The sequence below is a fragment of the Dryobates pubescens genome, chromosome 35 (assembly GCF_014839835.1).
Source record: "Dryobates pubescens isolate bDryPub1 chromosome 35, bDryPub1.pri, whole genome shotgun sequence".
Lineage (NCBI taxonomy): Eukaryota > Metazoa > Chordata > Aves > Piciformes > Picidae > Dryobates > Dryobates pubescens.
The window spans coordinates 1,451,630-1,478,085 of NC_071646.1; the positions used below are offsets into that span (position 1 = coordinate 1,451,630).

The 26,456-nt window shown below is 64.0% G+C and overlaps 1 protein-coding gene across 16 annotated transcripts in view; it reads right to left on the bottom strand.

Moving 5' to 3' along the window:
- PLEKHA6 (pleckstrin homology domain containing A6) overlaps positions 1-26,456 on the bottom strand; it is a 50,765-nt gene that overhangs the window by 4,784 nt on the left and 19,525 nt on the right. For 2 of the 16 annotated variants that reach the window (XM_054176339.1, XM_054176335.1), the window contains exons 1-20: positions 17,770-18,127; positions 15,799-15,879; positions 15,563-15,677; positions 15,356-15,460; positions 15,176-15,248; positions 14,055-14,155; positions 11,858-11,973; positions 10,935-11,429; positions 9,467-9,977; positions 8,795-8,881; positions 7,932-7,985; positions 5,303-5,383; positions 3,406-3,474; positions 2,948-3,028; positions 2,554-2,703; positions 2,112-2,207; positions 1,882-1,993; positions 1,608-1,747; positions 731-880; positions 83-203 (exon numbers count right to left, since the gene is read on the bottom strand). In XM_054176339.1, coding sequence (XP_054032314.1) covers positions 83-203; positions 731-880; positions 1,608-1,747; positions 1,882-1,993; positions 2,112-2,207; positions 2,554-2,703; positions 2,948-3,028; positions 3,406-3,474; positions 5,303-5,383; positions 7,932-7,985; positions 8,795-8,881; positions 9,467-9,977; positions 10,935-11,429; positions 11,858-11,973; positions 14,055-14,155; positions 15,176-15,248; positions 15,356-15,460; positions 15,563-15,677; positions 15,799-15,879; positions 17,770-17,801 — 2,770 coding nt within the window. In that variant the 5' untranslated portion in view covers positions 17,802-18,127. Of the gene's footprint in view, positions 1-82; positions 204-730; positions 881-1,607; positions 1,748-1,881; positions 1,994-2,111; positions 2,208-2,553; positions 2,704-2,947; positions 3,029-3,405; positions 3,475-5,302; positions 5,384-7,931; positions 7,986-8,794; positions 8,882-9,466; positions 9,978-10,934; positions 11,430-11,857; positions 12,034-12,878; positions 13,106-14,054; positions 14,156-15,175; positions 15,249-15,355; positions 15,678-15,798; positions 15,880-17,769; positions 18,129-26,456 lie in introns of those variants that run through there. The other 14 variants (XM_054176328.1, XM_054176327.1, XM_054176330.1 and 11 more) reach the window with 13 other exon arrangements.

The window sequence follows — 26,456 nt, forward strand, 5'->3', positions numbered from 1 at the left end:
ACCAGGCTGAACCCTCCTGGGGGCCAGCACGAGGCAGGGTGCCCCTGGCAGGCCCGGGGAGGAGCCGGTCCCGGTGCCATACCCTTGTTGAGCGCCGCCTGCTTCTCCGCCTCCTGCTGGCTCTGGGGGAGCCCCTCGAGTGCCAGCCCAGGGGGGGCTGCTCGCTGAGCCTCTTTCTTGCTCTGCTCAAAGCTGGGCTTGGGCTGTGGGAGGGAAGCAGGTCCCTGGTGAGCCCCTGCTCTGCCCGGGGAGGTTGCTCTGCCCGTGGGCAGAGGCTGCCAGGATGAGCGGCGCCACAGAAGGACAGCGAGAAAGGGGAGGGCAGAAGAAAGCAGAGGGGAAGATGCTGGGGGGGGGGCTGCAGCAGGCTTGGGGGCTGCCCAGGAGGAGCCTGGGGGAGTGCAGTGGGTGCTGAATGTGGCTGCAGGGGAGCTGGTGGGGACCTGGCAGGGACGGGAGGGCCAGGCTGGGGACCTGGCGGAGATGGGTGAGGGGCAAGGCTGCCGGTGGGACGCTGCCCACTGCTCCCCTGGCGGAGGGCAGGCACCATCCACAGGCTGCTGTCCCCTAGCTAAGTGCCACCTGCACACTGTCCCTGGCACCCCTAGCAGGGTGGGCAGCTCCATCACCTGCCTCATGCCGAGCCCTGCCAGCTGCTCTCTGGAGGGGGAGGGAGGAGGGGAGGGGGACTGCTGCTGCTGCTGCTGCTGCTCTGCAGGGGTTGCTGTACCTGTCCCCTCTTCGCCTCGCTGCCTTGCTGCCAGGAGGGGGAGGTAGGGTACGGCCAGAGCCGGCTCTCGCCGGGGAGCGGAGGAACGGTCGGAGGAGGCTCCAGGGGGACGTAGGACTTGGGGAGGGGAGGTCGAGGCGGGCCTGGTTCCTGGGGTGGAGAGGAGCGTGAGGCATGAGAGCAGAGACACAGAGCCACAGAGCCAGGAGGAGGAGAGAGCTAGAAAAAACAGACTGAGGCAGCACAGGGTGGGAGAAGCGTTGAGGCAAGGGAAGGAGGAGGGGGAGCAGCTGGCCACAGCTCCCCAGGGCTCCAGGTCCCCCATGCAGAAGGGGACAGTGCTGCCCACCCCCTGCTGCTGCGTGTCCCCAGGGCAGCCAGGCGAGGCAGGGCTTGGGAGCTGCCCAGGCTTGAGGCTGGCAGCCCTCAGGAGATGTTGGCATCACCTCTGCGCAGCCAGGTGGGCTTGGGGATGTCCCCAGCCCCCACCTGGGACCTCACATGGATGAAGGTAGGGCCAGCACTGCTGGCCCCTGAGAAAGGGCAGGGAGAGGTGGCAGCAGATGGTGGTCCTGAAGCCAAAGGCTGGAGCTGAGCAATTCTCAGCCTTCAGGGCTGCTTGATGCAGGAGCTCAAAGGCTGCAGGGCCCAGCTGCAGCCCCTGCAAGCATCATGCTCCCCACTGTCACCAGGGGACACCACAGGCCATGCATGTGGCCCAAACTGTCCCTGGGCAGAGCCATGGTGAAACCCAGCCACGGTCTGTGCCTGCTGCCCACTCATCCCCCCCGGGAGTGAGGGCTGAGGACAGCTTGGGAGCTCGGCTGGGGACACCGTGGTGGCAAAGGGCTCCCTGGGGACCCCTCAGGGCACTCACCTCACCAGGTCCTGGCTTGGTGGGCGAGCCCTGGGAGCCAGAGACGAGGGAGAAGGGGCTGAGGGGGCTGGTGAGGCTGGCTGAGCTCAGGGGGCTGGCAGGGCTGTTGGAGCTGAAGGTCCCCGAGGGGCCGATGGCCACTGTGGAGGAGAGCAGGAAGGAGGCTGTGCCCCAGGGCACCTCCTGCCCGAGCAGGTGGCACCGGGGATGGCACCGAGCATGGCACACCTGGGGGGGCTGTGCTGTGCCAAGACAAGGGGTGGAGCCTGCTCACCTCTGTGCTTGGCAGTGTCTGTGCCACGGGAGGGGTTGTTCTTCCTCAGCCCCTCCATCACGTCCTGGATCCTCCAGATCTCCTTCTGGATCTGCCTGTTGAGCATCTCGTTCTGCAGGGCACAAGCCATGGAGCCATGCAGTGGGGCTGGGTTGGGAGGGATCCCCACACACACACCTGCAGGGGGCTGGCAGGGGGAGGGTCTCTGGGCTTGGTGGGCTCCCCCTCACCTGGATGTCCAGGTTCAGCTGCTCCCAGAGGTCGTCGTGCAGGGCGGACACTTCGCTCTCCAGGCTCTCGTACTCAGCAGTGCTGTTGGCCAGGGCCTGGGGAGGGCAGAGGTGGGGGTGGGTTGGGGGTGGGGGGCTTGGGCAGATCTCTCCCCCAAATTCAACCATGGGAGCACCCAGCACAGCACAAGGATGCTGCACCCACCCCAAGCCCAGGGCACGAAGGGGGTGGCAGGAGCAGGGTCAGCGCTTCGGGGAGCCAGAAGCTGGGACAGCTCCGGGCACGTGTGCCAGCTTGGCACCATGAGGGTTTGTTTGCTGTGTCCCCAGTGAAAGGCTTTGGCTTGCCTGGGGCCCCAGGCAGCTCAGGGCATTTCCCTGCTGGTGTTTTCCTCCCTGGGGGTGGTGGGGGAGGGCTGGTGGCAGAGGCTGGAGCCGGTACCGTGCTGGCCTGGGACAGCTCCACACGGATGTTGATCAGCTGGTTCTGCAGAGACTCCTTCTTGTGCAGCAGCTTCTCTGGGTATGCAGGTTGGCTCCCAAACATCTCCAGCTCCTGGTGTGTCCCCATCAGTGCACTCTCCAGGCTCTCCTGCAGGGAACAGGAAGGGGGATTCAGCCATGCAGGAGCTCCAGACCCTCTCCTCAACAGGCCACCAGCACCCAAGGACTGCAGCATGGCCTGGGCATCCCTCTCAGCTCAGAAACCTCCCCACTGAGCTGTCCCCAAGGGAGCAGGATGTGTCCCTTCCTCACACAAGCTGCTGCCTGGGCTTGGCCAGCCCTCTGCAGCCAGCTTCACCCTTGGATGGCCACCTGAGCTGCCCAGCACCTACCTTCTCTGCCCGGAGCTGCTGCACCAGCCTCTCCTGCTCCCGCAGCACCTTGTTCTGCTCACAGAGCTTCCCCAGCAGCTTCTGGCCCCGGGAGGCAAAGAGAGAGGGAGGAGAGGATGAGAGCCCAGCAGTGGGGTCTGCAGGGTTCTCCTGTGCTCAGCCAGGAGGGGCAGGATGGACCTGAGCCATGGCCCACAGGGCTGGGACAAAGCAGGGTCCTGGGGAGGGCTCTCATGGCAGGGACCTTGTCCCTAGCTGGGCGGACAGTGGCCAGACCTGGACATGGGGCAAGACCAAGCAGCTCAGCTCAGTGCAGGATTTAATCCCTGGGCTGCACCACAGTACACCTGGGACAGCATCAGGTCCCATCCCAGCTGGGGAGGGGCACCCAGCATGGCTCTCCCCACGGGGGCTGCAGGGGCATGGGGGGCACAGGCAGGGTGGACATTTGCTCTTACATCAGTGTCCTGCTCGCTTATCTTGTAGGTGTGCAGAGTCTCCCTGTAGGCCTCTGGGAAGGGAGTCACCTGCAAGGAGAGCCTGGGGTGAGCTCAGCTCCAGGAGCCCCTGGGGAAGGTGAGGCAGCTCCCAGCACCTCTTCCCCATCCCCTCGGTGGGGAAAGAGAGGCCAGAGCTGGGTGCTGGGAGGTGATGTCTGCTCCTGGCAGCTGGCAGGCAGCAGAGGCTGCAGGCAAGGTGGGATCACAGAGCCCCAGGCTGGACCTGTGAAGCTCCTCTGGTCCAAGCCCCTGCAGTCAGCAGGGACACAGAGTCACAGAATGCTTTGGACTGGAAGGGACCCTCCAAGGTCATCTTGTCCACCCCCACTGCAGTCAGCAGAGACATCTTCAGATCAGGTTGCTCAGGGCCCCATCGAGTTTGACCTTGAGTGCCTCCAGGGATGTGTCCTCCACCACCTCTCTGGGCAGCCTGTTCCAGTATTTCCCTACCCTAACCACCTGCAACCAGAGCAGGCTGCTCAGAGCCCCACACAGCCTGACCTGGAGTGGTGCCAGGGATGGGGCAGCTCCTTCCTCTCTGGACAGCCCTGGGCCAGGCTCTCCCCACCCTCAGTGTCAAACATTTCTTCCTTCTCTCCAGCCTGAACCTCCCTCTCTGGGTTTCAAACCACGCTGGTGCTGGAGAGCTCCCACCCTGGCCGTGCCTGCTGGCTCAGGCGAAGGCACAACCTCCCTTCCTCACTCCCTGCTGCCCAGCAGCTGGGGGAGCCTTGGGAAGGAGCCAGGGCCAAGCTCTGCACAGGAGCTGAGTGGAAGAGATGAGGTCTGGTGAATCATTAACTGCCCTGCACGTAGCTGCCACCACTTCCCAGGCAGGGAACACAAAAGGCAGGAGGATGAAGGCTGCAACTCCACTTAGCAGAGTGGAAACCACCTATAAATCAGTAGCTGCAGCAGGGCCTGTTTACCATCCAGGCTTCTCTCTGAGTCATTTTCCTTTCCTGGAAATCTAAATTACTAATGGGACCTCCCCAATTAAATGCCTCCAAGAGCTTGAGATGAAAGGAGTTGAGCTGGAGAGAAGGGGATTATTATTGCTAGAAAGTCAGAAGCTGCTTCACAGCCACTGCAAACCCCAGGATGATGCAAATAGACCCAAACCCAGAGGCAGAAGCTGGAGGATGAGGATGCTGCTGCCTCCAGGCAGGGAGCTCAGCCAGGAGAGCAGCTCAGCAGCTTCAGTTGCTCCCTGCAGCACATCCCTGCTCCCCACGCACGGCAAGGGGAAGCAGGCACCTTCCCCTCGTTGAAAACAGCCAGAGATCACCCAGCCACTGGCTGCTGCTGGAGCCCTCAAACTCCTCTGCAGGCCACAGAGACCTGGAGACCCTTCCCCAGGCCCTTCCTGCACTTGGAGCTGCAGCCCAACACCACCAGGGACACCCTGATGCTTTGCCAGCCCTCTGTGAGCTGGGGCACACAAGGGGTCAGAGCCTCAGGGGGTCTTTCCTCTCCCTACTCCAGCTTTGGCTGAGGAGCCTTGGGTTGGACTCCTGCCCCACACCTTCTCCTTGCCTCAGCAGCACACAGCAGCAAACAGAGGCTGAGGAAAGCAACCAGAGCCCTGCCCCGGAACGAGGAGGAGAGGACAGCCACAGCCACGTCCCCACCTTGTGCTCTGCCAGCACAAGGATTTACCAGGTTGGAATGGCTCATGGATGGATTAAGCAAAGCCTGGGATGGACTAGCAGGTCCCCAAGAGCATGGTGTGCCAGAGCCACATGGGTGCTGGGGTCAGCATGAGTGGAAATGCCAGGAGGTGAGCTCGGGGATGGAGCGTGGGGGCAGCTGGCACGGCTGCCGGGCAGGGCCCCACGGGGGGCCCGTGGCTTACTTGCATGTAGAGCTGAGCCCTAGGGGAGGAGGTCTCCACCATCCTGTTGACCATACTGATCAGGGTTTCGCTCTCACTCATCTGCAGCAGACAGGGAAGGAAAGTTCAGAAGTCAGGAGATGCTCTGCCGGTGCCCCGGCAGCTGCCGCAGCAGCCAGGGGGCTCAGCCCAGGAGGCCTCAGGGCGCTGGGCTGCAGGATGCCACCTCCAAGGGATGCCCCAGGGGCTTAAGCCACAGCAGGATGCCTGCCCCGGGCTGCTGCTGCTCCCTTTTGTGCACCCAAGAGGGTCCTGGGCTGGTTGCATGCCCTGAAAATGTCGTTGAGGGGAAAACAGAGGCAAAGCTGAGCCAGCTCTGAGCTGCAGACACGGAGAGGAGCTGGCACAGACACCCACGGCTGCAGGGCACAGGGTGGGCACAGCAGACAGACAGACAGACCCTGCTCCTCGTGCTGACAAACAGCTCAGTGCCCTGCCCTCGTGTGGCCTCACTGGAGCCTGAGATGAGCTCCAGGCACAGGGGAAGGTGGCTGAAGCCTGGGGGACAGCAATGTCCTCCTCTAGCTGAGTGGCCTCCGGCAGCAGAGCCAGGGGGATGCTCCTGTGCAGATGCTCCTCAGAATCACTGCAGAGCTGAGACTGGAAGAGACCTTTGAGATCACAGAGTCCAACCCTTACCCCAGCACTGCCAGGCTACCACCAAACCATGGCCCTCAGCACCACATCTCCAGGGCTCTGAAACCCCTCCAGGAATGAGGACTCCACCACTGCCCTGGGCAGCCTGGGCCAGGCCTTGAGAACCCTTTTGAAGAAGGAATTGTTCCTCATGCCCATCCTAAACCTCTCCTGGTGCAACTGGAGGCCATTTCCTCTTGTTCTGTGGCTTGTTCCATGGGAGAAGAGCCCAACCCCCACCTGGCTCCAGCCTCCTTTGAGCCAGGAGGTCTCCCCTCAGCCTCCTTTTCTCCAGGCTGAACAACCCTCAGCTCCTCCTCACCAGAGCTGTTCTTTAGGCCCACCATGGCCACGCTGCCAGGCAAGGATGTGACGATGCTCAGCTAGCCTGAACCTCCCCAGAGCCATCCCTGCCCTGAGCCCTGCCACATTCCACCCAGCCCTGTCCAGAGGAGCAGGGCAGATCCAGCCCTGGGGTCCAGCCACACCTCTGCAGCCTGAAGGCTTTTGCTGCTCTCTGGAGCATGCAGCCAGCTATGGGCACAGGGTCCCTGAGTGCTGCAGGATGGAGCTGCTCAAACCAGCAGCACCAGAGCTCCACTGCTGCAGCAGCTCACAGCCCCTCCCAAGGCCAGGACCTTCAAGGTCCCGAGGGTAAGAGCTACTTAAGCACAAAGCAGGGATCAAACCCCACCTTGGGGGCAGGTCAGCAGGGTGGGATGCTGCTGAGGGAACCACTCCTGCAACTGGGATGAGCAAGGGGAGAGAAAACAAAGCAGGGAGCTGCTTGAAGGGAGCCACTTGACAGCATCACTCCCAATTAGTCTCCCTGGAGGTCAGCAGGAGAGGAGGAGGAGGAGGAGGGGGAGGAGATGCAAAGCCTTTTTAGGGAGTGTTTTAAAGAGCCTGGGAGAGGCAGCACTGCTGCCCAGGGCCCATGAAACAACCCAGAGAGCTTTTATTGCAGAGAGAGCTCCTGGCTGGCCCTGGCTCTGCTCCAAGGCAGACGCAGATCCTGGCGCTGGCTGCACCGGTGGAGATTTGCAGACTAAAGAGATTGCCTCAGGAGCAGCTCCCCCGGTGCCAGCCGAGCAAGAGCCTGGGCTGCAGCACTGCCTGGCAGCTCCTGGCCCTGGCTTGGGCCTCGGGCAGTGCTCCTACCCCACCAGTTCTGGGGGTGCCTACCAGCTGGGTTGTCCCCACGCTGCTCCTGGGGTGAGGTCAGCTCACAGCTGTCCTCCAACCCCCCCCTGCCTGCACACACCTGAGGGCTGCTGCTTCGGAGTGGGTGCTGCTGAGTGCCTCATAGAGCAGTGAGCGTTGGAAGGGACCTCCAGAGACCATCAAGTCCTGCCCCCTGCCAAAGCAGGGCCACCTAGGGCAGGCCATGCCCACCCTGCACCGAGCCTCTCACCTTCCAGGAGGAACAGGGCCAGCACGTCACCACAACCACCTTGTACCTTTCCAGCTCCCCACGGGGCACCAGCTCTGGGGACCCCCCCAGCAGCCTGGCTCACCCCAGTGCCACAGGCACTGCTGGGTGTGGGCCATGCCACACTGCATGGCCACACTGGCACCACACACCAGTCTCCCACAGCCACCACGCTGGGGAGGGTTTTGCAGCTGGCTACATCCTCTGCAACCCAGGAGCAGCTCCCTGAGGTGCCAGGCACGTGGGGAGCTCCCCCCAGCTGCCCCCAAGACCACCCCAAACGTCTCCAGCACACCACACAGAAGGCACTGTTGGGGGGGGGGGGAGGATATTCTGCCAAGCAATGAGCAGCCCTCCAGAGGGGCAGGATGGAAGAAGCAAACTAAAGCCAGGTCGTGCTGCTTGAGTGCCAAGCAGGGCGAGGATGGATGTGAGGGGAGGAGATGCTGCGCTGGGAGGAGGGAGAGGGCACAGGGAGGGGAAAGTAAGCAGCATGAGGCTTGCACAGCCAGCTCTGCCTACCTGCTGGTCCAAATACTCTAGGTTTCTTTGCAACTGAAGGTCTAAAAGTTCATCCTACCAGGAGCCAGCAGGCACAGGGCAAGGAAACGAACACAGAACAGATAAGAGAAGAAGCAAAGCGGTTAGGTGGAGGCTACGAAAGGCGGAGGCCCGAGGAAAGGAGGCAGCAGGCACCTCCCTGGCACACAGCCTGCAGAGCCAGCCACAGAGGTGCCCTGCAGCTGGATGGATCTGCTCTCTCCTCCCAGCTCTCCCTCTCCCAGTGCCACCCAAGAGGCACCACAGCTCTTTCCCTGCCTCTCTGGCTAGCGAGGATGGATGAAGCATGGGTGGCTTATGGTACGTTCAGCTTCTTCCTCCTCCAGTGGCTGGTCCTGCCCCACTCCTTGGGATCCAGGCTATGTGGGGGGACCCTGCCAGCTCCAGCCCTTCAGCGCTCTGAGGGGCAGCAAGGCAGGAAGAAGCAGCAGCTGTAGCCAGAAGAGAGGAAGCAAGAGCAGGAGAGGTGCAGAGTGTGTGCCAGCCCCAGCCAGGGACCACCCTGTGGGGGATGAGCCTGGCCCAGCATGGCAGGGCTTATGGGGGGGTCCGAGGGTGTCCTACTGCTCCCACAACCTGGGGGCTGCAGGGCAGGGGCTGGGAGCCTTTCCACGAGGATTTGCTTTGAGTATGGCCAGGAAGGACCAGAAGCACCAGGAACAGGACTCGTGGTCCCAGCCTGCCTCAGCTCCAACCCACACAGCTGCCCCTGGAGCACAGCATTTGGGGCACCTGCTCCTTGGCCACGGAGCCCACCTCCCCTGGGTGCTCTGTGCACCCCAGCCCAGCAGGACTGAGCCCCCCAGTGCCAGCAGCACACCTACCATCTTGTCATGCACGGTGGGAGATGCTGGGTAGTGGTAGGGGTACATCCCCACGGGCACCGGCCGTCTGTCCCCCAGGTAGTCATACTGAGGAGAGAGGAGACCCCACCCCAAAACCAGAGACACGTGAGGGGGGTGCAGGAGGCCAGAAAGTACAGGCAAAAGACCTCAGCACCACAGCCAGGTGTGAGGCCTTGCTTTGGGGCGCACAGCAGTGAGATGGAGACACCAGAGCTCACTCATGGTGGCCTTGAGCATCCCATCCCAGAACTGCTGAGGTAGGAAGAGACCTTTGAGGTCATCTGGTCCAACCCTATCCCACTCCATCCCATCCCATTGAGTCATTAAACTGTTGAGGCTGGAAGACACCTTTGAGACCATCTAAGTCCATCCCCATCCCATCAAACTACAGAACTGTTAAGGTTGGAAGACATCTCTGAGACCATCCAGCCCCAGCCCAACCCCATCCCCATCCCATCCCCATCCCTCCAGGCTCACAGCAAGCCAGGAGGGGACAACCACAACCCGGGCAGCTTTGCAAGACGACAAAGTGGAGCCTAAAGCCGTCAGCTGCTGCAAGCCACAGACCTGGTGACCAGCTGAGGCCAGGCTTGTGCCAGCTGTGCCGCCCCACGAGGAGCCCCAGCGAGGGCTCTCCCCACGGGCGCTCACCTTTGGGGAGCTGATGGACCTCCTCATCATGAAGGCGGTGGGGTCGGCGTAAATCTCGTCGCCCCGGGGCGGCAGGCGCTCGAAGCGGGCGCTGGGCGAGCGCACCGGGGAGTAGAGCCGCGCCCGGCCGTAGGAGCCCTGGCTGGGCGAGCGCGGCACGGAGCGGGAGCGCGGCTGCAGCGACAGCCGCCGGAGGGAGCCCGAGGCAGCGTCCACCTCCTCCAGGTAGCTTGGTGGCCTCCCGGGGGCGGGCAGCCAGAGGGGGACGTCCTGCCGGCCAAAGCCGGGGGGCTCCTTCCAGTCTCGCAGCTGGTAGGTGCCCCCGTTGCGGAAGGAGTGGCGCTTGTCCTCCAGTGCCCAGGCAGGGCTCACCCGCTCGAAGGCTGGCATGGAGCAGATGCTGTCCGGGCGCACCCCGGGAGGGTAGTACTGGTAGTCCTCAGGGTACTGGGGTGAGTAGGGGGAGTAGTAGTCGGGCACCCGGCGAGACACGGGGTACAGCCTGGTCGGGCTGGAGGGGAAGAGAGAGCCATGAGTGCCACAGGCTGGTGGCCAAGCGGTGCCCAGTCCCTTGCTTTGCACCTGATGGTCCTGCTGGGTGAGAACCAGGGCGGGCAGCTCTGACACCAGCACCTGGACAGCATCCCTCCTGCCAGGGACCTTGTGGTGGGCATCCTTCCCTTCCATGGACCCTGTGGGGACTTCCCCTCCTGGCATCCCTGCTCCCAAGGGCACTGTGGTGGCTTCCCCTCCAGAATCCACCCTGAGCAGCTCCCTGGGGGGGTCCCACACTCCACTGAGAGTCGGCAAATGGAGATCATAAAATCACTTTGGTTGGAGGAGCCCTTTAAAGCTCACCCAGTCCAACCATTCCCTAACCCTGCCAAGGCTGGGGCTAACCCCTGGCCCTCAGCACCACATCTCTGTGGCTTTGAAACCCCTCCAGGGATGGGGAGTTCAAGCCTGGGCCAGGCTTTGAAAACCTTTGCAGGGAAGAAGTTTTTTCCTAATGTCCAACCTAAACCTCCCCTGGGGCAGCCTGAGGCTGCTCCCTCTTGTCCTCTCACTTGATGTTTGGGAGAAGAGCCCAAGCCCCACCTGGCTCCAGCCTCCTCTCAGGGAGCTGCAGAGAGCAGTGAGGTCTCCTCTCAGCCTCCTCTTCTCTGGGCTGAACACCCCCAGCTCCCTCAGCTGCTCCTCCCCACCCTGCTCTCCAGACCCTTCCCCAGCTTCTGGGGACCTTCTCCATCCCTTCAATGTCCTTCTTGGAGTGAGGATCCCAAAACTGAGCCCAGCACTTAAGTTTCTTCTACCATAACCCAGAAAGGAGAATTTCTGACCCCAGAAGGGGAGAAAACAGATTGGGGGCGGGGAACACACTCCCAATGCACCACCTGAGGGGCAAACCTGGAGGCAAGCAGCAGGACCCCCAGCTCTGTCCCTGGCCAGCCCCTTCCCCAGCCCTCACCTGCGCAGCTCGTCGTGGGGCACAGCCCCTCGGCGGGAGTTCACCCACTGCTGCAGCTGGCTCATGGAGCTCTTGCGCTGCGCCAGCCTCTCGGGGTGGGTGCGGGGGGCGCAGCTGCGGCGCTGGCTCAGGCTGTCGCCGTCGGGCGGGGGGCAGGCGGTGCTGCCGGGCCGGCCGGGGGAGGAGCAGGGCCAGCCGTTGGGCTGCGGCGGCCGCTCCGCGCTGCCCGCCGCCCGCCCTGCCTCGGGGTAAGGGCTGCCGGGCTCCGAGGGCATCTCCTGCCCGCCGATGCCGTTGGCTTTGGCCAAGGGCTCCTTCTTGCCCTCCGTCCTCTCCGTTTTCCTCTCGGGCTTCTCCGAGCCGCGGCCGTCGCCTTCCCCCCGGGTCTTGGCGTCGGGGTCGGCTTTGGGGTGGTCGCGGTGGGAGGCGTTGCAGTGGTGGTGCTGGTGGTGGTGCTTGCTGGGGGGGATGTTCTCCGAGTCTGGCTTCTCGTGCCTGGGGAGAGGCAGGAAAGAAGGTCACCTTCCCTCTGCAGTGTCCCCAGGGTCGTCCTGGTTCCTTTCCCTCTGCAGCGTCCCCAGGGTCGTCCTGGTCACCTCCCCTCTGCAGCGTCCCCAGGGTCGTCCTGGTCACCTCCCCTCTGCAGCGTCCCCAGGGTCGTCCTGGTCACCTCCCCTCTGCAGTGTCCCCAGGGTCGTCCTGGTCACCTCCCCTCTGCAGTGTCCCCAGGGTCGTCCTGGTCACCTCTCCTCTGCAGCGTCCCCAGGGTCGTCCTGGTCACCTCCCCTCCACCTCAGGGGGCCGAAGCTCCTCCAGAGGGACCCTCCCGCTCCCAGAAGGTGCCCAGCCCCAATGCAGGGCCCCTCTGCCCCATCTCTAAGGGGCCAGGAGAGGCGGGGGGCAGGGGGCTGGGGGGTGCTGACCTCTGGGTGGGGGGGATCTGGACCCGGGCAGCTTCGCCCATGGCTTGGATCCAGGACTCCTGCTCCTCCGTGTTCTCGGCGCTGAAGAAGTAGGTCCTGATGCCAGCGTGCTCGGCCTGGGGAGACAGGGACTGCTGGTTACTCGCTGGCAGCTCCTCCACCCAGCACACTGTCACCTGCAGGGAGGCAGAGAAGTGGGGAGAGAGACAGACAGGAGGGTGAGAGCTCCGTTTTCACCCCACCACCAGCTGCTGCTGCTGGTCCTGCCCTTGCTGGCTGAGCCTCGCAGCCACCCACATCCTCCGTGTCACCTCAGAAGGGTCTCTGCAGGCAGAGGCAGTGCCAGCCCTTGTCCCCTCACAGGGGATCCCCCCCCCCGGGGCCTTGAGTCCTCTGTGGCCACCCCAGAGATGCAGCACCTTGGGGCAGAGGCTGCTGCACCCCAGCAGGAAGCAAGTCCCCATGGGACCAAAGGGGACAGCAGCAGCACTGGGTGAGACATCAGCCATGCATGATGGGGAGGGGCAAGGTGGATTCTTGGCCCAGAAAAGATTTATTTGGGGGGGAGGAAATTGGCTTTTGGTCCAAGGTGCTGGTGCCCACTCTCCACCTAGGTGGTGCTGGAAAGGCTCTTCAGGGCCTTTTTGAAGTTTCCACCTTCCCCCTCTGTGGAAAGGGAGGGGAAGCAGCGAGGAGGAGGCAAAGGGAGGGAGCAGGAGGTCCCTGCCCTTGAGAGGCTTCCAGGGCTCAATCTTTCAAAACCAATAAACATTAAATAAAGTGTTAGGTGGTCTGATTAAGCCCCTCCGGGGGGGGGGGTTGGTCTTCCCCAGAGCATGCAGCCACTGTGCCCAGCCATGGGGGTCACCTCCTGCCTCCCAAAGCTCTGCAGGCAGAGCAGGAGACCCAACCAAAGCCATTCCTCCCCTGGGTTAGTGCGAGCAGGGGGAGCAGAACATGCCAGCCAAGCCTGGGGGGCCCTCACCCCTCTGCATGCATCAGAAACACAAGAAGGTACTACCTAGGTGCTGGCTGGGTGCTGGCCTGGCGGAAGGGCACCAAGAGAAACCTGCGCAGGGATCCTCGCCCGTGGAGAGAGGAGGAAAGACAGACACGGGGTCAAGGCGCAGCCTGGCAGGGCTGTGGGCACCGTGGCACAGAGCTCTCCTGGCCAGCCAGGCCCTCTCTACCCTCCTCTGATCAAAAGCATCCCTCAGCAGCCCCCTGGGCAGGCAGGCAGGCGCCTGCAGGGCTCAGCTCACGGGCAGCAGCCTCGCAAGGCTCTTTCCTCGGAGGTGTCACAAGCCCAGGGACGTTTTGCCACCTCGCAGAACTGGTTGGGCTGGAAAAGGCCTCCAAGAACATCAGGTCCAACCCTCAGCCCAACACCACCGTGGCCACAGGTTTCTTGAACACCTCCAGGCACGGGGACTCCACCACCTCCCTGGGCAACCCTCTCTTCTCTCGCTCTGGAAGCCACAGGCAGAGACACTTTGCCAGCTGGCAGCGTTGGCACAGGCGTGTGGCAGAGCCCACGTGTGGCTCCTGGCCACCCACCACTGCTGCTTCCCAACCAATGCTCAGCCACAGGTCTAAGGCTGGCAGCTACAAAAATCCATCCCTTACACTGGCAGCGCTCCTTGGCAGTGCCCTGCAGGGAGCCTGGGCACCCAGGCAGGAAGGTGCCCACTGGCATTTTGCATGAGTGTAGCTGGGCACAAGCCACCCTGTGCACCTGTGCAGCACAAGGGCTAACGTGACCCCGGAGCAGCTGTGCTGCTGAAGGTGCACAGCGGTGCCACAGGTGCCCACAAGTGCCCTGTGGTGCCAGGGAAGCTCAGCCCCTGCTCTGAGCGAGGCAGAGCCAAGGTCAGCTGCTGGGGATGGGCATGGGGGAGCTCCAGCTGCTGCTGCAGGCACCTTCCACCTCTCTCCCACTCTCACAGCAGCTCAGGCTGATGAGCAGCAACTCATTGTGAGCCCTCCCCCGGGCCTTGGAGCTGCTGCTTTGCTCCAGGTGTGCCTCAGTTTCCCCAGCAGACGCCAAACCCACCCAGGCCTGGGGGGGGGGTTACTGCAATCACCTTTCCCCAGCTTGCTCCATGCCCCACCACCAGGGAAGCAAAGCAGAGGGAGCAGCGAGGGCCCTGCCAGCACCAGCACCACCACCCCAGCAGCACCAGCACCCTGGGCTGACCTTGAACGTGTGCTTCCTGCTGATGTTGTCCGAGGGCTGCACGGCTGCCACACGGAAGCTGAGCAGGGGGATGCTGCCCAGGATGCTCTCCTCCTTCTCATCTGGTGGGCAAAGGTGGGGGTTACACAGAGACACTGGCAGAACTGCCCCCCTGTCCCCCCCTCCCCAGCACAGAGCCAGAAGCTGTGGTAGGGACAGAGTCCCATGGCTCCTTCCCATGGGTGCCAGCCGGGCAGGGCCACCTGTGGGTACCCACTGCCTGCCTGTTGCTGCCCAGCAGCTCTTGTGGCTCACACAACAACCTGCTCAATTATTCATGCCCATCCTCGGCTGGGTGCCAGGGCTGAGCCCAGCGAGCTGCCAGGCAGGCTGGGGAAGGTGCCTGTGTTAACCCTCTGGGGACCCAGCATGGCAAACACCCACACAAAGGAGGGCTGGGCATGGCCACCTCCAAACCCTGGCACCTCCAGACCCCCTTGCCACGCTGGTAAAACCTGCTCCGAGCCTGGCACCAGCCTGCCACTGTGCATGGCCACCTCCAAGCCCCCTTTGCCACGCTGGTAAAACCTGCTCCAAGCCTGGCACCAGCCTGCCACTGTGCATGGCCACCTCCAAGCCCCCTTTGCCATGCTGGTAAAACCTGCTCCAAGCCTGGCACCAGCCTGCCACTGTGCATGGCCACCTCCAAGCCCCCTCTGCCACGCTGATAAAACCTGCTCCAAGCCTGGCACCAGCCTGGCACTGTGCATGGCCACCTCCAAGCCCCCTTTGCCACGCTGGTAAAACCTGCTCCAAGCCTGGCACCAGCCTGCCACTGTGCATGGCCACCTCCAAGCCCCCTTTGCCACGCTGGTAAAACCTGCTCCAAGCCTGGCACCAGCCTGCCACTGTGCATGGCCACCTCCAAGCCCCCTTTGCCACGCTGGTAAAACCTGCTCCAAGCCTGGCACCAGCCTGCCACTGTGCATGGCCACCTCCAAGCCCACTGTCACCTCCAGCCCTCACTGCCACAATGCCCTGAGCCTGGTTGCAGCCCAGGTTTGCATGCAGGCACCTGGCTGGCGGCCAGCAGGCCCTGCTGGGGGGCAGGAGCTGTGGTGGGCACCACGGCTGGGCTGTACCTTTGTAGTAGAAGAGGCAGCGATCCACCAGCACGAACCAGCGCTTGTTCCACTGCTTCACCCCCGAGCTGGCCTGCGGGAGAGGGGCGGTGAGGGCGGCACCCACCCGGCGAGCCGGGAAGGGAGAGGGGCGGCACAGCCCTGGGAGGGGGCGCCCGGCGCGGCAGGAGCTTTGGGTACCTGCTTGTAGAGCCACCCACTCTTGGTGACAGCAGCGCTGGGGTTCCTCTTCATGGAGTTGGAGCGCTTCCCGAAGGCGATGCCCTTGCGGGAGGAGCGCGAAGCCTGCAGTGGGGGAGAGGAGCCGCTCAGTCCCCGGCGGGGGGCGCCCCGAGGCCCCATCTCCGCTGCTGTCTGCCCTGCTGCGCGGCTGCTGCGGGCACCCACCCGGGCTGCGGGGCGCTCCGGGGGCACCTCTGCCACCATGGTGCGGTTGGAGGGCTCGCTGCTGGTGGTCGCCGGCCGCTTGCTGCCCGCCTTGCTGGACATGTCCAAGGTGGCTCTGTGGCACGGGAGAGCTGAGGTTAGCAGGGCCTGAGGGCGTTTCTTCAGCCCACCCCTGGCATCCCCAACCCCACACGGCCCACCCCCCTCAGAACCCACCCCCGGGGGAGCCAACCTACTTTTGCAAGTCAAGCCTTGCGCTGTCCTCGGGGACCTGTCCGGTCACTGGGTGCAGGAATGTGTTCCGCCTTTCATTGTGGCTGCAGAGACAGCAGCAGGGGCTGGTTAGGGTCCCCCCCGCGGTCCCTTTCAGCACCACGTTTGTGGCCCCCAGCCTCGGCCTTTGGCTGTCCCCACGCCTGCCCTGGCGCTGGCTCCAGAGCATCTCCTCCTCTGCTAACCCCCTGCTTAGCTCTGCCCAGGACATCTCACCAGCCTTGCCCAGCAGGCATTTGCCTCGCCAGGAGCCCAGGCAAGGTCTCAGGTGGCCAAGTCCTCACTGCTTCTGCTGGACACAACCCAGACATCATCACAAACCCTGCTCAGAGGTCACTGCAGAAGCAGCAAGGGTCAGTCCCGGGCTGCACCTGCGGCGATGTCCCCAAGGCCCCAACCTCCCCTTGGGCTGCTGCCTTCAGAGCCACTTGCCAGAAAAGGCTCAGAGCAGGGTCACCTGGCCACCTAGTGCTGTGCCCCACAGAGCCACCCTGCCACACAGACCCCAAACACCGGCCCAGGACCCACCAGCACAAGCTGTAGCAGCTGGATCAGGCCCAGCTCAGCCCCGGCGCTGCTTTGGCGACGCCGAGGTGCAGCCACAGGCTCCCTGGCAGTGCCAGCAGGAGCGAGGCAGGAGCGAGGCAGGGCTCCCAACAGGCTGGGCTGGTGGCACGTCCCTGCCCCATCCTGCAGAGCCAGTATCACCGGGCACCCCAGCACCCTGCTGCTCCAGCTGGAGAGCCACACTGCCGCTGGCTGGGAGCCCGCAGTGCTGGGGCTGTGTCGGGAGGAGAGGACGAGCTGCAGCCACAGGCTCAAGGCTCCATCCCGGGAAGTTTGCATTGGATCCCATCCCTCCTTCCCTAAGCTGCTGGGCACGAGGATAAGGGTGCCCCCGGCCACCCCCCCACCCCAAGCCAATGCACCACCAGCCCTGCACGCTGCTGAACTTCTGCTGTCAGCAAAACAGGGGAAGTTTGAGCAAGAAAAGGCTGCTGCCAAGCCCAGCCCATCCACACGGCTTCACCCCAAAGCTGGGCTCCAGCCAGGCTCTGAAGAGATTAACCACTTTCTACCCAGCAAAGCCTCGCTGAGAGCTGCTTTCCCCTTGCAGCTCCCATCCTGCACCCTGCCACGGATCTGCTCTCCTCCCCCTTTGCCTGGGGTCACCTTAAACACCTGGGCAATGTGTTTGCACCCCACAGGAAGGGGCAGCGCTGGCTCCCCAGACCCCTTCTAACCACCCCCAGCACCCCAGCACCAGGCTTTTCTGTGCCACAGCCAACACCAGGCAGCCCCCACTCTGACAGCAGCAAAGGGGGGTTGTGGCATCTGGGGCTGGAGCCACTCCTGGGCCATTTGTCCCCAGCAGGTGACTTTGGAGGGACAGAACATGACGGCACCGGGGCAGGTCCTCAGCCCCGCTGCGATGCCGGCACACGGGGAGGGCGCAAATGCCAAATGAGCAGCACCCCAGCTGCCCCGGCAGAGTAAAATGGGGGCTGCTGGGACCCACCAGCATGCCTGAACCCCAGCGCGGCTGCCCCCCCACCAAGCGCTGCCCACAGCCCCGCACCGCAGCAGGTTTCTGCTCCCGCAGGCTGGACTCCCCCCCAGCCCCACTGCCGAGCCCAGGACACCCGCCCTGCTTTGCAGCCCCCACAGCTCCTCCTGGCACCCACGGCTGTGCCTTTCCCCACCCTAATGGCTGTGACAAGACTTCACCCTCCCAGACTAGGCAGGGAACCCCCTCCAAGCCCCCCCGGCAGCATCTCCCTCGGCTGACCCTGCTCCAGAACCTCCTCCCGAGTTCACCTCACTCCCAGGCACTGCAATGCAGCAGCCACTGCCCGGGCTGAGGGTCCCTTACCACCACCTGCCCACGGTCCCCTTTCGTCCCCCCCTCCCCACAGCCCACCCTGGGCTCCTACCTCGCCCGTCGGTCCGCCCGAAACTTCAGCATGATGCCAAGGGCCCTCCCAGCTCAGCGCCAGCTCCCGGCTCCCACCATGGCACAGCGGTGGGCACGGCCAGCCCCGTGCCGCCAAGCCACCGCGCTACGAGGCGATGCCACATGCCATGGGGGCGACAACAGCCCGGGGTGGGCAAGGGGGTGCCGACGGTGGGCAAGGAATCTTGCTGCCCTCTCCCAAAGATCCCAGCTGTGCCCCGCGCCCTGCGCCGGTGGCATTGGCAGCGGCAGCGGCGCTGGAGCTGCGGTGGGCTCCGGTGCAGCCGGGGGCTGGCGAGCCCCGGGCGTGTGGCAGCCAGCGCCGGTGTGCGACAGGGACAAACAGCAGCTCCTGCTCGCGTCCCCGCGCAGAGGAGAGGCGAAGGGCAGAGCTGCAGCCGCCGCCTCCCCCAGCCCAGGTGCAGAGCCGGGGAGCAGCTGAAGGGCGAGAGGAGCGGCACTGGGGGGGGCTGCCGGACCTCCCCCCACGTACCCCAAAGGCTGGCAGGGCAGGGGAGAAGTGGGGGTGCCGCCCGGGGAGCGGGGGTGTGGCGCAGGGAGGCAGCCGCGCTGAGATGAGCTCTGTCGCTGCCCTGCATTCCCCGGCTGCAGCCCTTCCCCCTCCTCCTGTCCCCAAGACCACCCCTGTGCCCCCCTGGCCTCAGGGGCATCCCTTCCCCGAGAGAAAAACCCCAGGGAGCAAGGGGAGCACAAGCAGCAACCACCCAACAGCCCTGAGCTGCAGGGCAGGGGGGGACAGGAGGGGACACGCAGGGCATCCAACACCCCCAAAAGCCTGGGGAGCCCTTCAGAGCCCAGCTGGGAGCAGGATTTGTGGGGGTTACTCTCCCTCTGTTTGGAAAGGGAAGACAAATCCATCAGGGCTGTTATGATAATGCCTTGGGAGGGAGGGAAAGCAGAGCTGACATCGCAGAGAAACCTCCAAAGAAGGAAGCAGAGAGCACAGAGACAGCCTGCAGGCCTCCAGCACACCACGGCCCTGCTCCACCAGCACCCCGGGACCACCTCAGGACACCACCCTCCAAGCCCACCCAGGCCATGCTGCTGCTGCTCAGCTCAGGCTCAGCCCCTCCTGGCCATTGCATCATCCACCTGCTCCTCCTCCTCCTCCTCCTCCCCCTCCCCCCAGACAGCCAACAGTGCCCTGAAGTTGCAGCTCTACCTCTTGGTCAGCCTGGGCTGAGCTGGCTCAGCACCAGTGCCCAGCTCAGGGATGCTCCTGCTGCTCCTTGGCTGGCACAAGTGGTCCCTGCCAGGAGGGCAGTGAGGAGCAGCCAGGGATGGGAACAGTGTCCCCAGTGTGGGCACATGTGCCAGCACAGTGGCATTGCCACCCTGTGCAACCTGCCCTAGGTGACCCTGCTCTGGCAGGGGGTTGGACTGGGTGTTTCCAACCCCCACCGTGCTGGGATGCTGGGATTACTGCTCCCAAACACCCAAACTCATCCTTCCAGGGCATCCCAGGCTGGAAGCTGCTCTCTGGGCATGCAGGAGCTGCCACTGCCAGCCACCAGCCAGGAGCTGAGCCACACAGGCATGGAGAAACCTGCCCCCCACAGCACCCACGGGCAGCGCCAGCCCTGTGCCAGCATCCTCACCCCTGGCACCCCCCCTGGCACAGCCTGTCCCCATGCCCCCACAGCAGCACCTCACCTGCTTCTCCATCGCTGCCACCCTCTGCAGCAAAGCTCCTGGGGGTCAAGGTCCCCCAACCGCCCATGGAGCAGTGCCAGCCCTCTGCTCTGGCACCAAGCAAAGCCTGCCTGGTGGCATGGCCACCACAGAGGGAGGGGAGCTGCCAGCTGAAGCTGTGGTCCCTTTGGGGGCTGGCAGCCCCAGGGGACAGCCTGGCAGGAGCAGGGAAGGTGGCTCCTGGACTCTGCAGGTAGGACTCACAAGATCTGCCTGTGGCAGACCCCCTCAGGGCCGGGGTCTCACTCCTTGTCACCCCAGTTCAGGGGCAGGAAGGGCTACCCTGGGCCTGGGGGCTCCTCTGGGAGCTTTTAACCCAGGTTCCAGCCCAGCTTGGCCAGCCCTGAGCAGGCTCAGCTCTCCCAGCCCCAGCTGGGCTATTTCACAGTCATTAGGAGCTGGGGGTGGGCAGGGACACGACCCCCTCCATGGCCTCCTCCATGGCTGATCCATGGCCACGCTTCAGGGCTCCAAACAGCAGCTCCAGGGGTGGGGGCTCCCCACAGCCTCCCAGGAGAGACACAGGGGGAGCAGGGTCAGAGAAAACCTCTCTAAACCTCCTCCAAAGGCAAGAAGCAAGAGAAGAGAATCCACACCACAGCTGAAGAACAAAACTCCCCCCCTGGTGCTGCTTTCCCTCCCCTTCCCCAAAGCTTAAGTTTGTTGGGAGCAGGAGGACAACTCCTGGCTCCCCTCCTACCCTCCCAGCCCTCACAGATCACAGATTTCCAGTTCTTGCAACCCACAAACCATGGCTGGGGCACATCCCCAAGGGCCCCCAGAGCCATCCCCTCCCACATCACCCTGTGGCATGGGCAGGAGCAGCACTGGGTGCAACCCAGCCACGCCAGGGCAGCAGCAGCAGCAGGCAGGAGAAGGGGAGGGGGGGGCTGCTTTATAGATGCTCTTGGCTGCAGCTGAGGCTGTGAGAGAGTTAAAGTCACCCCAGCTGGGAAGGAGCAGGTGAAATGGGGACAGCAGGGAGTGACTTCCCAGCACCAGCCCACGCTGGTGCACCCAGGCTGCCTGCAGCCAGCTCTGTGGGTGTGGGGAGCAGTGAGCCCCCAGCATGCCTTGGCACGGGGCAAAGCCTTGGTGGGTGATGCCAACCATGCTCCTGCTGGGCAGGATTCCTGGTGCTGGGATCCCTCCCCATGGGGAGAGCTCCCTGTTGGATGTGGGGCAGGATTCCTGGTGCTGGGATCCCTCCCCATGGGGAGAGCTCCTGCTTGGATGTGGGGCAGGATTCCTGGTGCTGGGATCCCTCCCCATGGGGAGAGCTCCCTGTTGGATGTGGGGCAGGATTCCTGGTGCTGGGATCCCTCCCCATGGGGAGAGCTCCTGCTTGGATGTGGGGCAGGATTCCTGGTGCTGGGATCCCTCCCCATGGGGAGAGCTCCTGCTTGGATGTGGGGCAGGATTCCTGGTGCTGGGATCCCTCCCCATGGGGAGAGCTCCTGCTTGGATGTGGGGCCGATGGCTCTGGGAAAAGCTTGCTGAGGGCTGGAGCAGGGTGCAGGGATTGGGGATCCTCTCCAAAAGCAGACAGCAAATCCAGCTCAGGAGGCTGGATGCAGCCAAGGAGTTCCCCTCCTCCCCTCCCCCCCAAAACAACCTCCCAGACATCAGCCAACCCAAATTTCAGCTCTGGCAGGCACCTTGCCACCCCCATCGCCCCAGCTGGGATGGAGGGGTCATGGTTCTGGCACTATGGCACCACAGCAGGCAGGAGGATGAGGATGAGGAGGCAGACAGCCAGAGCTGCTCTGAAGCAATACCAAACCCCTTTCATGTGGGGGCTTTGCCCCTGTTCTTGGGGTGAGCATCCAGGCAGCTCCCAAGCCAGGGGCTCAGGTGGCCACCAGCCAAGCACACCCTGCACACTGGCCTCCTGCCTCTGCTTCTCTAGCCCTTCCTTCACCCCTCCCTCTCATCCTCAGTCTCCCTCTCATCCTCAGTCTCCCTCTCATCCTCAGTCTCCCTCTCCTCCAGCCAGAGCCTTGGACACCCTTTTCTCCCGGTTACCTGCAGCGCTCAGCACCTATGGGGAAGGGAGGTGGGGGTCACCCCAGCACCCACTGCCCCTGCAACGAGGCTGGCAGAGAAAATCCAGCTTCAGATGAGCAAAGGCAAAGGGCTGAGTCCCACCCTGGACCCCCGGGGCAGGGCCAAATGCCTTCAAACTCACAATTAAAGCTGGATGACCCTGGGGCCCTCTCACTCGGGGCAGAGGGTGCACAGGGCTCAGCTCTGCCCCCCGGGGCTGCTGCAGGATGTGCTTGGGATGCAATAGGGGAAAAAATCCAAAGGTATTTAAGTGGAATTCTGCAGGCCCAGCAGAAGTGAGCCTGGTGGAGTGGCTGCAGGCAGGGGACCGGTGCCAGCAGCTTGGCTGTTTCAGTGTCTCCATGCAAAGCTGTCCCCGGCTCTGGCTCTCTGCTGAGTGAGGCCCTGGGCTGCCCCAGCGCTGCAGCTCCTTCAGTTCCTTCCCCCCCCCCCCCAGGAATGGCTCAAGCAAAGCAAAATCAGCCCTGTGAGCAAGCCCACAACCCAAGCAGGCCATGGGGTGTCATGTGCCAGTCTGTGGCCCAAAGCTTGGTCACCACCCCGTGGGAAATGCTGCTTGGCATTTCCAAGCCACTGCTGGACTCTCAAGAGCTCTGTGCCAGCCCTGGGAGAGGGCAGAGGAAGGAGGAAAGGTTGCAAGGGAAGAGATGGAGGCAAAGGTGGGATGGAGAGGTGCAAGATCCATCTGGATGCATTCCTGTGTGACCTGCCTTGGGTGACCCTGCTCTGGCAGGGGGGGGTTGGACTCCATGTTCTCCAGAGGTCTCTTCCAACCCCTTCCAGTCTGTGGTCCTAGGAACCCCTGGCCAGGCACCACCCTGGGGCTCACCAGAGCTGAGCAGCAGCCCTGCAAAACCCAGTGCCTGCTGGGTTTGCAGCGGGAGGAAGCCTCTGGGAGGAAAGCAGCTTGTGGGCACCCAGAGCCTGAGCTCAGTGCCGAGCTGCACGCTGAGCTTTCCCTCTGGCCCTTCCCGGGGGTGCTGCCAGCTGGCCAGCTCCCATCGCTCCCAGCACGGCCGGGACCAGCAGCCGGCTCTCCTCCATAACCTCATCCCTGCCTTAATCCCAACCTCGCTGGCCAGCTGAGAAAGCGTTTCCAGCACTGCAGCCGCCGGGGCTGGGGGCCAGGAGTCAACGCCGAAGAAACCAGGCTCCTCCTGTACCCAGCTCGGGGCACCACCGAGCGCCCCCACGGTGCCTGCCTGCTGCATTCCAGCTGGGGCCGAGGAGGCAAAAGCAAAGGTTGGTTTTGCTTCATCTGTGCCGTGCCAGCCCCGAGAGGGAGGGTGCCAGCGCCCATCCCCTCTGCCACCTCACCCCTGTGACAAACTGGACACGTCAGGTGCCACCGCGGTGCCCAGGCAGGGAGCACCACAGCTCTCCACCCACCCACTGATGCCAGCGAGAGCCTCCCTGCGGCGAGCAGCCTCCACCCGGAGAGCTCTGCCCCATGCACCACGGGAGGGTTTGGCAGCAGAGGCTGCAGCCAGCGAGTGCCGCGGCCAGGCCAGGCTTTGCCACCAGCACGCACTCGCCATCAGCTCCCCACCGGCCCTGCCAGTCCCCATGGGAGCCGCGCTGGGAGGGAAGGCAGAGAAGCCTGAGCTGGCTCCAGCTGGGAAGCAGCGCGGCTGCTGCGCTGGGCTTGCCAAGCCGGGACAAAGTCCTTTGGCAAGGGTGGATGCTGGCTCCCACGCACCCACCGCTCGCCTCCAGCGTCACCGCGCAGCCAGGCTGGGGCAGGAGCGGGGCTGGCCCCAAGCAGGGACATCCAGGACCGTCTTGTGGGGAGGAAGAGTTGGAGAAGCTCCTGCAGAGTGGGACAGCCGGGAGCGAGGGGAAGCCAGGGGATTTCCAGAGAACAAAGCGGCTGCAGGCTGCCAGCATCGGCGGGGAGGGCGAGTCCCCCGCTCCTGCTCCTGCTCCTGCTCCAGCTGGGGTCGGGGAACGGCACAGAAAGCTCCGCGAGTTTGTGTTTTATCTCCCTGGTAACCTCGGCTCCATCCCAGGCACGGCTCGCAGGGGTGGTCCGGCCAAAACGCTCTGCTGCGGGGGATGGAGAGCTCGGGGCAGGAGCAGCAGCATCCCATGGGCATGGGCGGGGGGGGCACTTGGGGACTGTCACAGCCGTGTGATGGGGTGGTCCAGGACCCAGGCCAGAACAAGTGACAGCACTGAGCGCAGGGCCCCGCTTTAACCACGTCCCTCTGTCACCCCTTCGTGGGGACAGACCCCACACCCCATCTGCACGGGGCCAGCAGGGTCCCCGAGCCCCCGTGCCCACACGGGACAGGGCACCCCCGTGGCAGTTCTGTGGCATCACTGACCAAGGATCCTCCCCACCGGTGGGGTGGCCCCGGAGCAGATCCCTCAGGGGGCAGTGAGGATGAAAGGAGCCACGGAGAGAGGACAAAGCAGACTGGGGGGGCTCAGAGGCGAGGGCTCCCCGGGGAGGGGAGGCTGGCAGCACACCCAGATGCCCGGGGCACCAGCGTGGGCGAGCAGACACAAGACATGAAGAGCATTTATCGGATCAGGACTCAATCCTTCAGCTTCTCCTCCTGTACTCCACAGCCTCCCACAAACCTGGAACCCCTCTGAGGCTGGAGACCCTCCCCCTGCCTCGGCCCAGGGCTGGAGCCACAGGGGAACAAAGACAGCAGGGCCACAGCTCGTGGCTGAGCTTGGCACTGCCACCAAAACCCATCTGGGGGGCATGGAGGTGTCAGGGCAGCTGCTACACCTCCGCCAAAGGTGAGCCACTGACAGCTTCCAAGCCACAAGCCAGCCCAAGACCTGCAGGGTTTAAGCCTCTCGCTAAGCTCCTTAAGCAACCACTTCCAGCGGGCAGCAATACCTGTCCCGAGCAATCGCTGCCACCAGGCATCACCACGAGCCCGGCCCCAGCCCTCCCCGGCTCAGCAGCTGGGATTATGGCAGCACAGCACCGGGGAAACCCTGCTGGGACAAATCCCCAGCACCTGCTTTCCCCACCGCAAGGGATAACCACCCCAACACCACCCCCAGCCCTGCCAGGCTCTGCGCTGTGCCACCCCTGCCAGGGCTTCCGGCTGTGCCCATCGCCGCGCTGGCCACCCTCAGCTCCCTGGCTGCTCTCGGCCACCACCTCGGGCCACCAGCCACAGACAATGGCCCACGTGTGCCACGGCCAGGCTCGGTGCCCACGCCGCACACAACAAGCACTTACTGCTGCCGCCGCCCCTTGTCCCCTCCGTCCACGCCGCCTGCCAAGCTGGTGGCTCTCCTGCAGCCGCAGGAGTTGATGATTTCCTCCCAGGCCCACGGAGACCATGGTTGGTATCAATCATTAACCGCCAGCCACGGCAGCTGCCGCCAGCCTTAACCCCCTCGGCACCGTGCGGCCGCGGGACGAGCACGGGAAGCATCTCCTGTGCCCTCCCAAAGCCCCCCTGGCAGCCTGGTGGCACGGCAGCCCGGGCGGACACTGATGCAAAGGGGTTCCCAAGGGGACATGCCCCCTGCACCATGTCTCTGTGCACCCCAAAATGCTCCCTCGGCAGCACGGACCCCAGTCCTACACCCCCCACCCCTACCTCTCTACCCCCCGTATCCTCCCTCTGCATCCAGCCAAGCCTCGGGGAAGCTCCGCTGTGCCTTGTCCTCGGGGGGCAGCTGGCAGCGCTCAACGCCAGGGGGCTGTGCCCCGCAGCCCTTTGCCCCGCGAGGAGCAGGGCAGTGTGGCAGGGCAGGGGCTGCTCCCCTGGGGCTGCCCACGGAGGCAGGAGGTTTGCCCACCCCCTCCTCGCTGCAGGGGCTGCGGCGGGATGAGCCCTCTCAGCTGAGGGGTCCTGGAGCTCTCGCTCCCAGCAGCTCCTCCGAGGAACATCAATGGCTGTAACTTTATCCCCGCCTGTTTACAACCCAGCTGCAGCTCTTGGCTCCCTTGGCTCCCGAGTCTGCCGCTCAGCTGGCACACAGTGCTGCCAGCACCCTCATGCCAGGGTCTCCCACACGCCGTGGAACCCATGGGGCTGCCCCAGTCGGTGCCACCTGCACCCCCAGGGGATGAGACTCCCGTTCCTCTGCCTCAGGTCTGGGGAGCAGATGGACAAACGTCCCTGTCCCTGTGCCCCCCCTGCCACTGCCTGCATTACCCAACCTGCGAAGGGGTTGAATAATTAACCTCTGTCCGTGCCATTGCCAGGGGCTGGCAGAGCCCTGCTCTGCCCATGCACAGCCCCAGGGCGTGATGGCACCTGGGGAGCAAACCCCTATGCCCCCCAGCACCGTGCCCAGCCAGCACCACCAGCCCCTGCTGCCTCAGGAGCATCCTGTTCCAGGACCTGCAGCTTGACCAGCTCGGATCAGCCACCACATCCCCCTGCAGCTGCAGAGGGGCACAGGAGGAGCTCAGCCCCCATCCCAGCTCCCATGGGTGTGGAGGTACTCACAGCCCTCGATGTCCTACCAGCTCCACAGCCTGGCTCCAGCTTTGGGACGCTGAGATCCAGCAGCTTTCTCCTTCTGCAGCCCCAGCTGCAGCCCCAGGGGCGCCCGGGCTGGGAATGCTCACAAATAGCCTTGGACAAACATCTGCAGGCACCACCCCGTGCAGGCTGGGAAGCTGAGGGCTGCTGCAGGGATGGTTTCAATCAAGATATAAAACCATCAAATGGCTAAAAAAAAAACACCCACCCCCAACAAACCACCACCCAGGGCCAGGAATGAGCTGCAAAGGAGTGCAGGCAGATGCTGATAAGAGCTGTGGCAGCAGGGCTCACCTCAGCTCGCTGTGACCCTGCTGTGCACTGCCCCTCTGCTTTTGACTTTCCCTCCCCCGTGCTCCTGTGGGGTACAAACCACAGAATCAGGGAATGATGGAATCCTGAGGTCACCTGGGTGGAA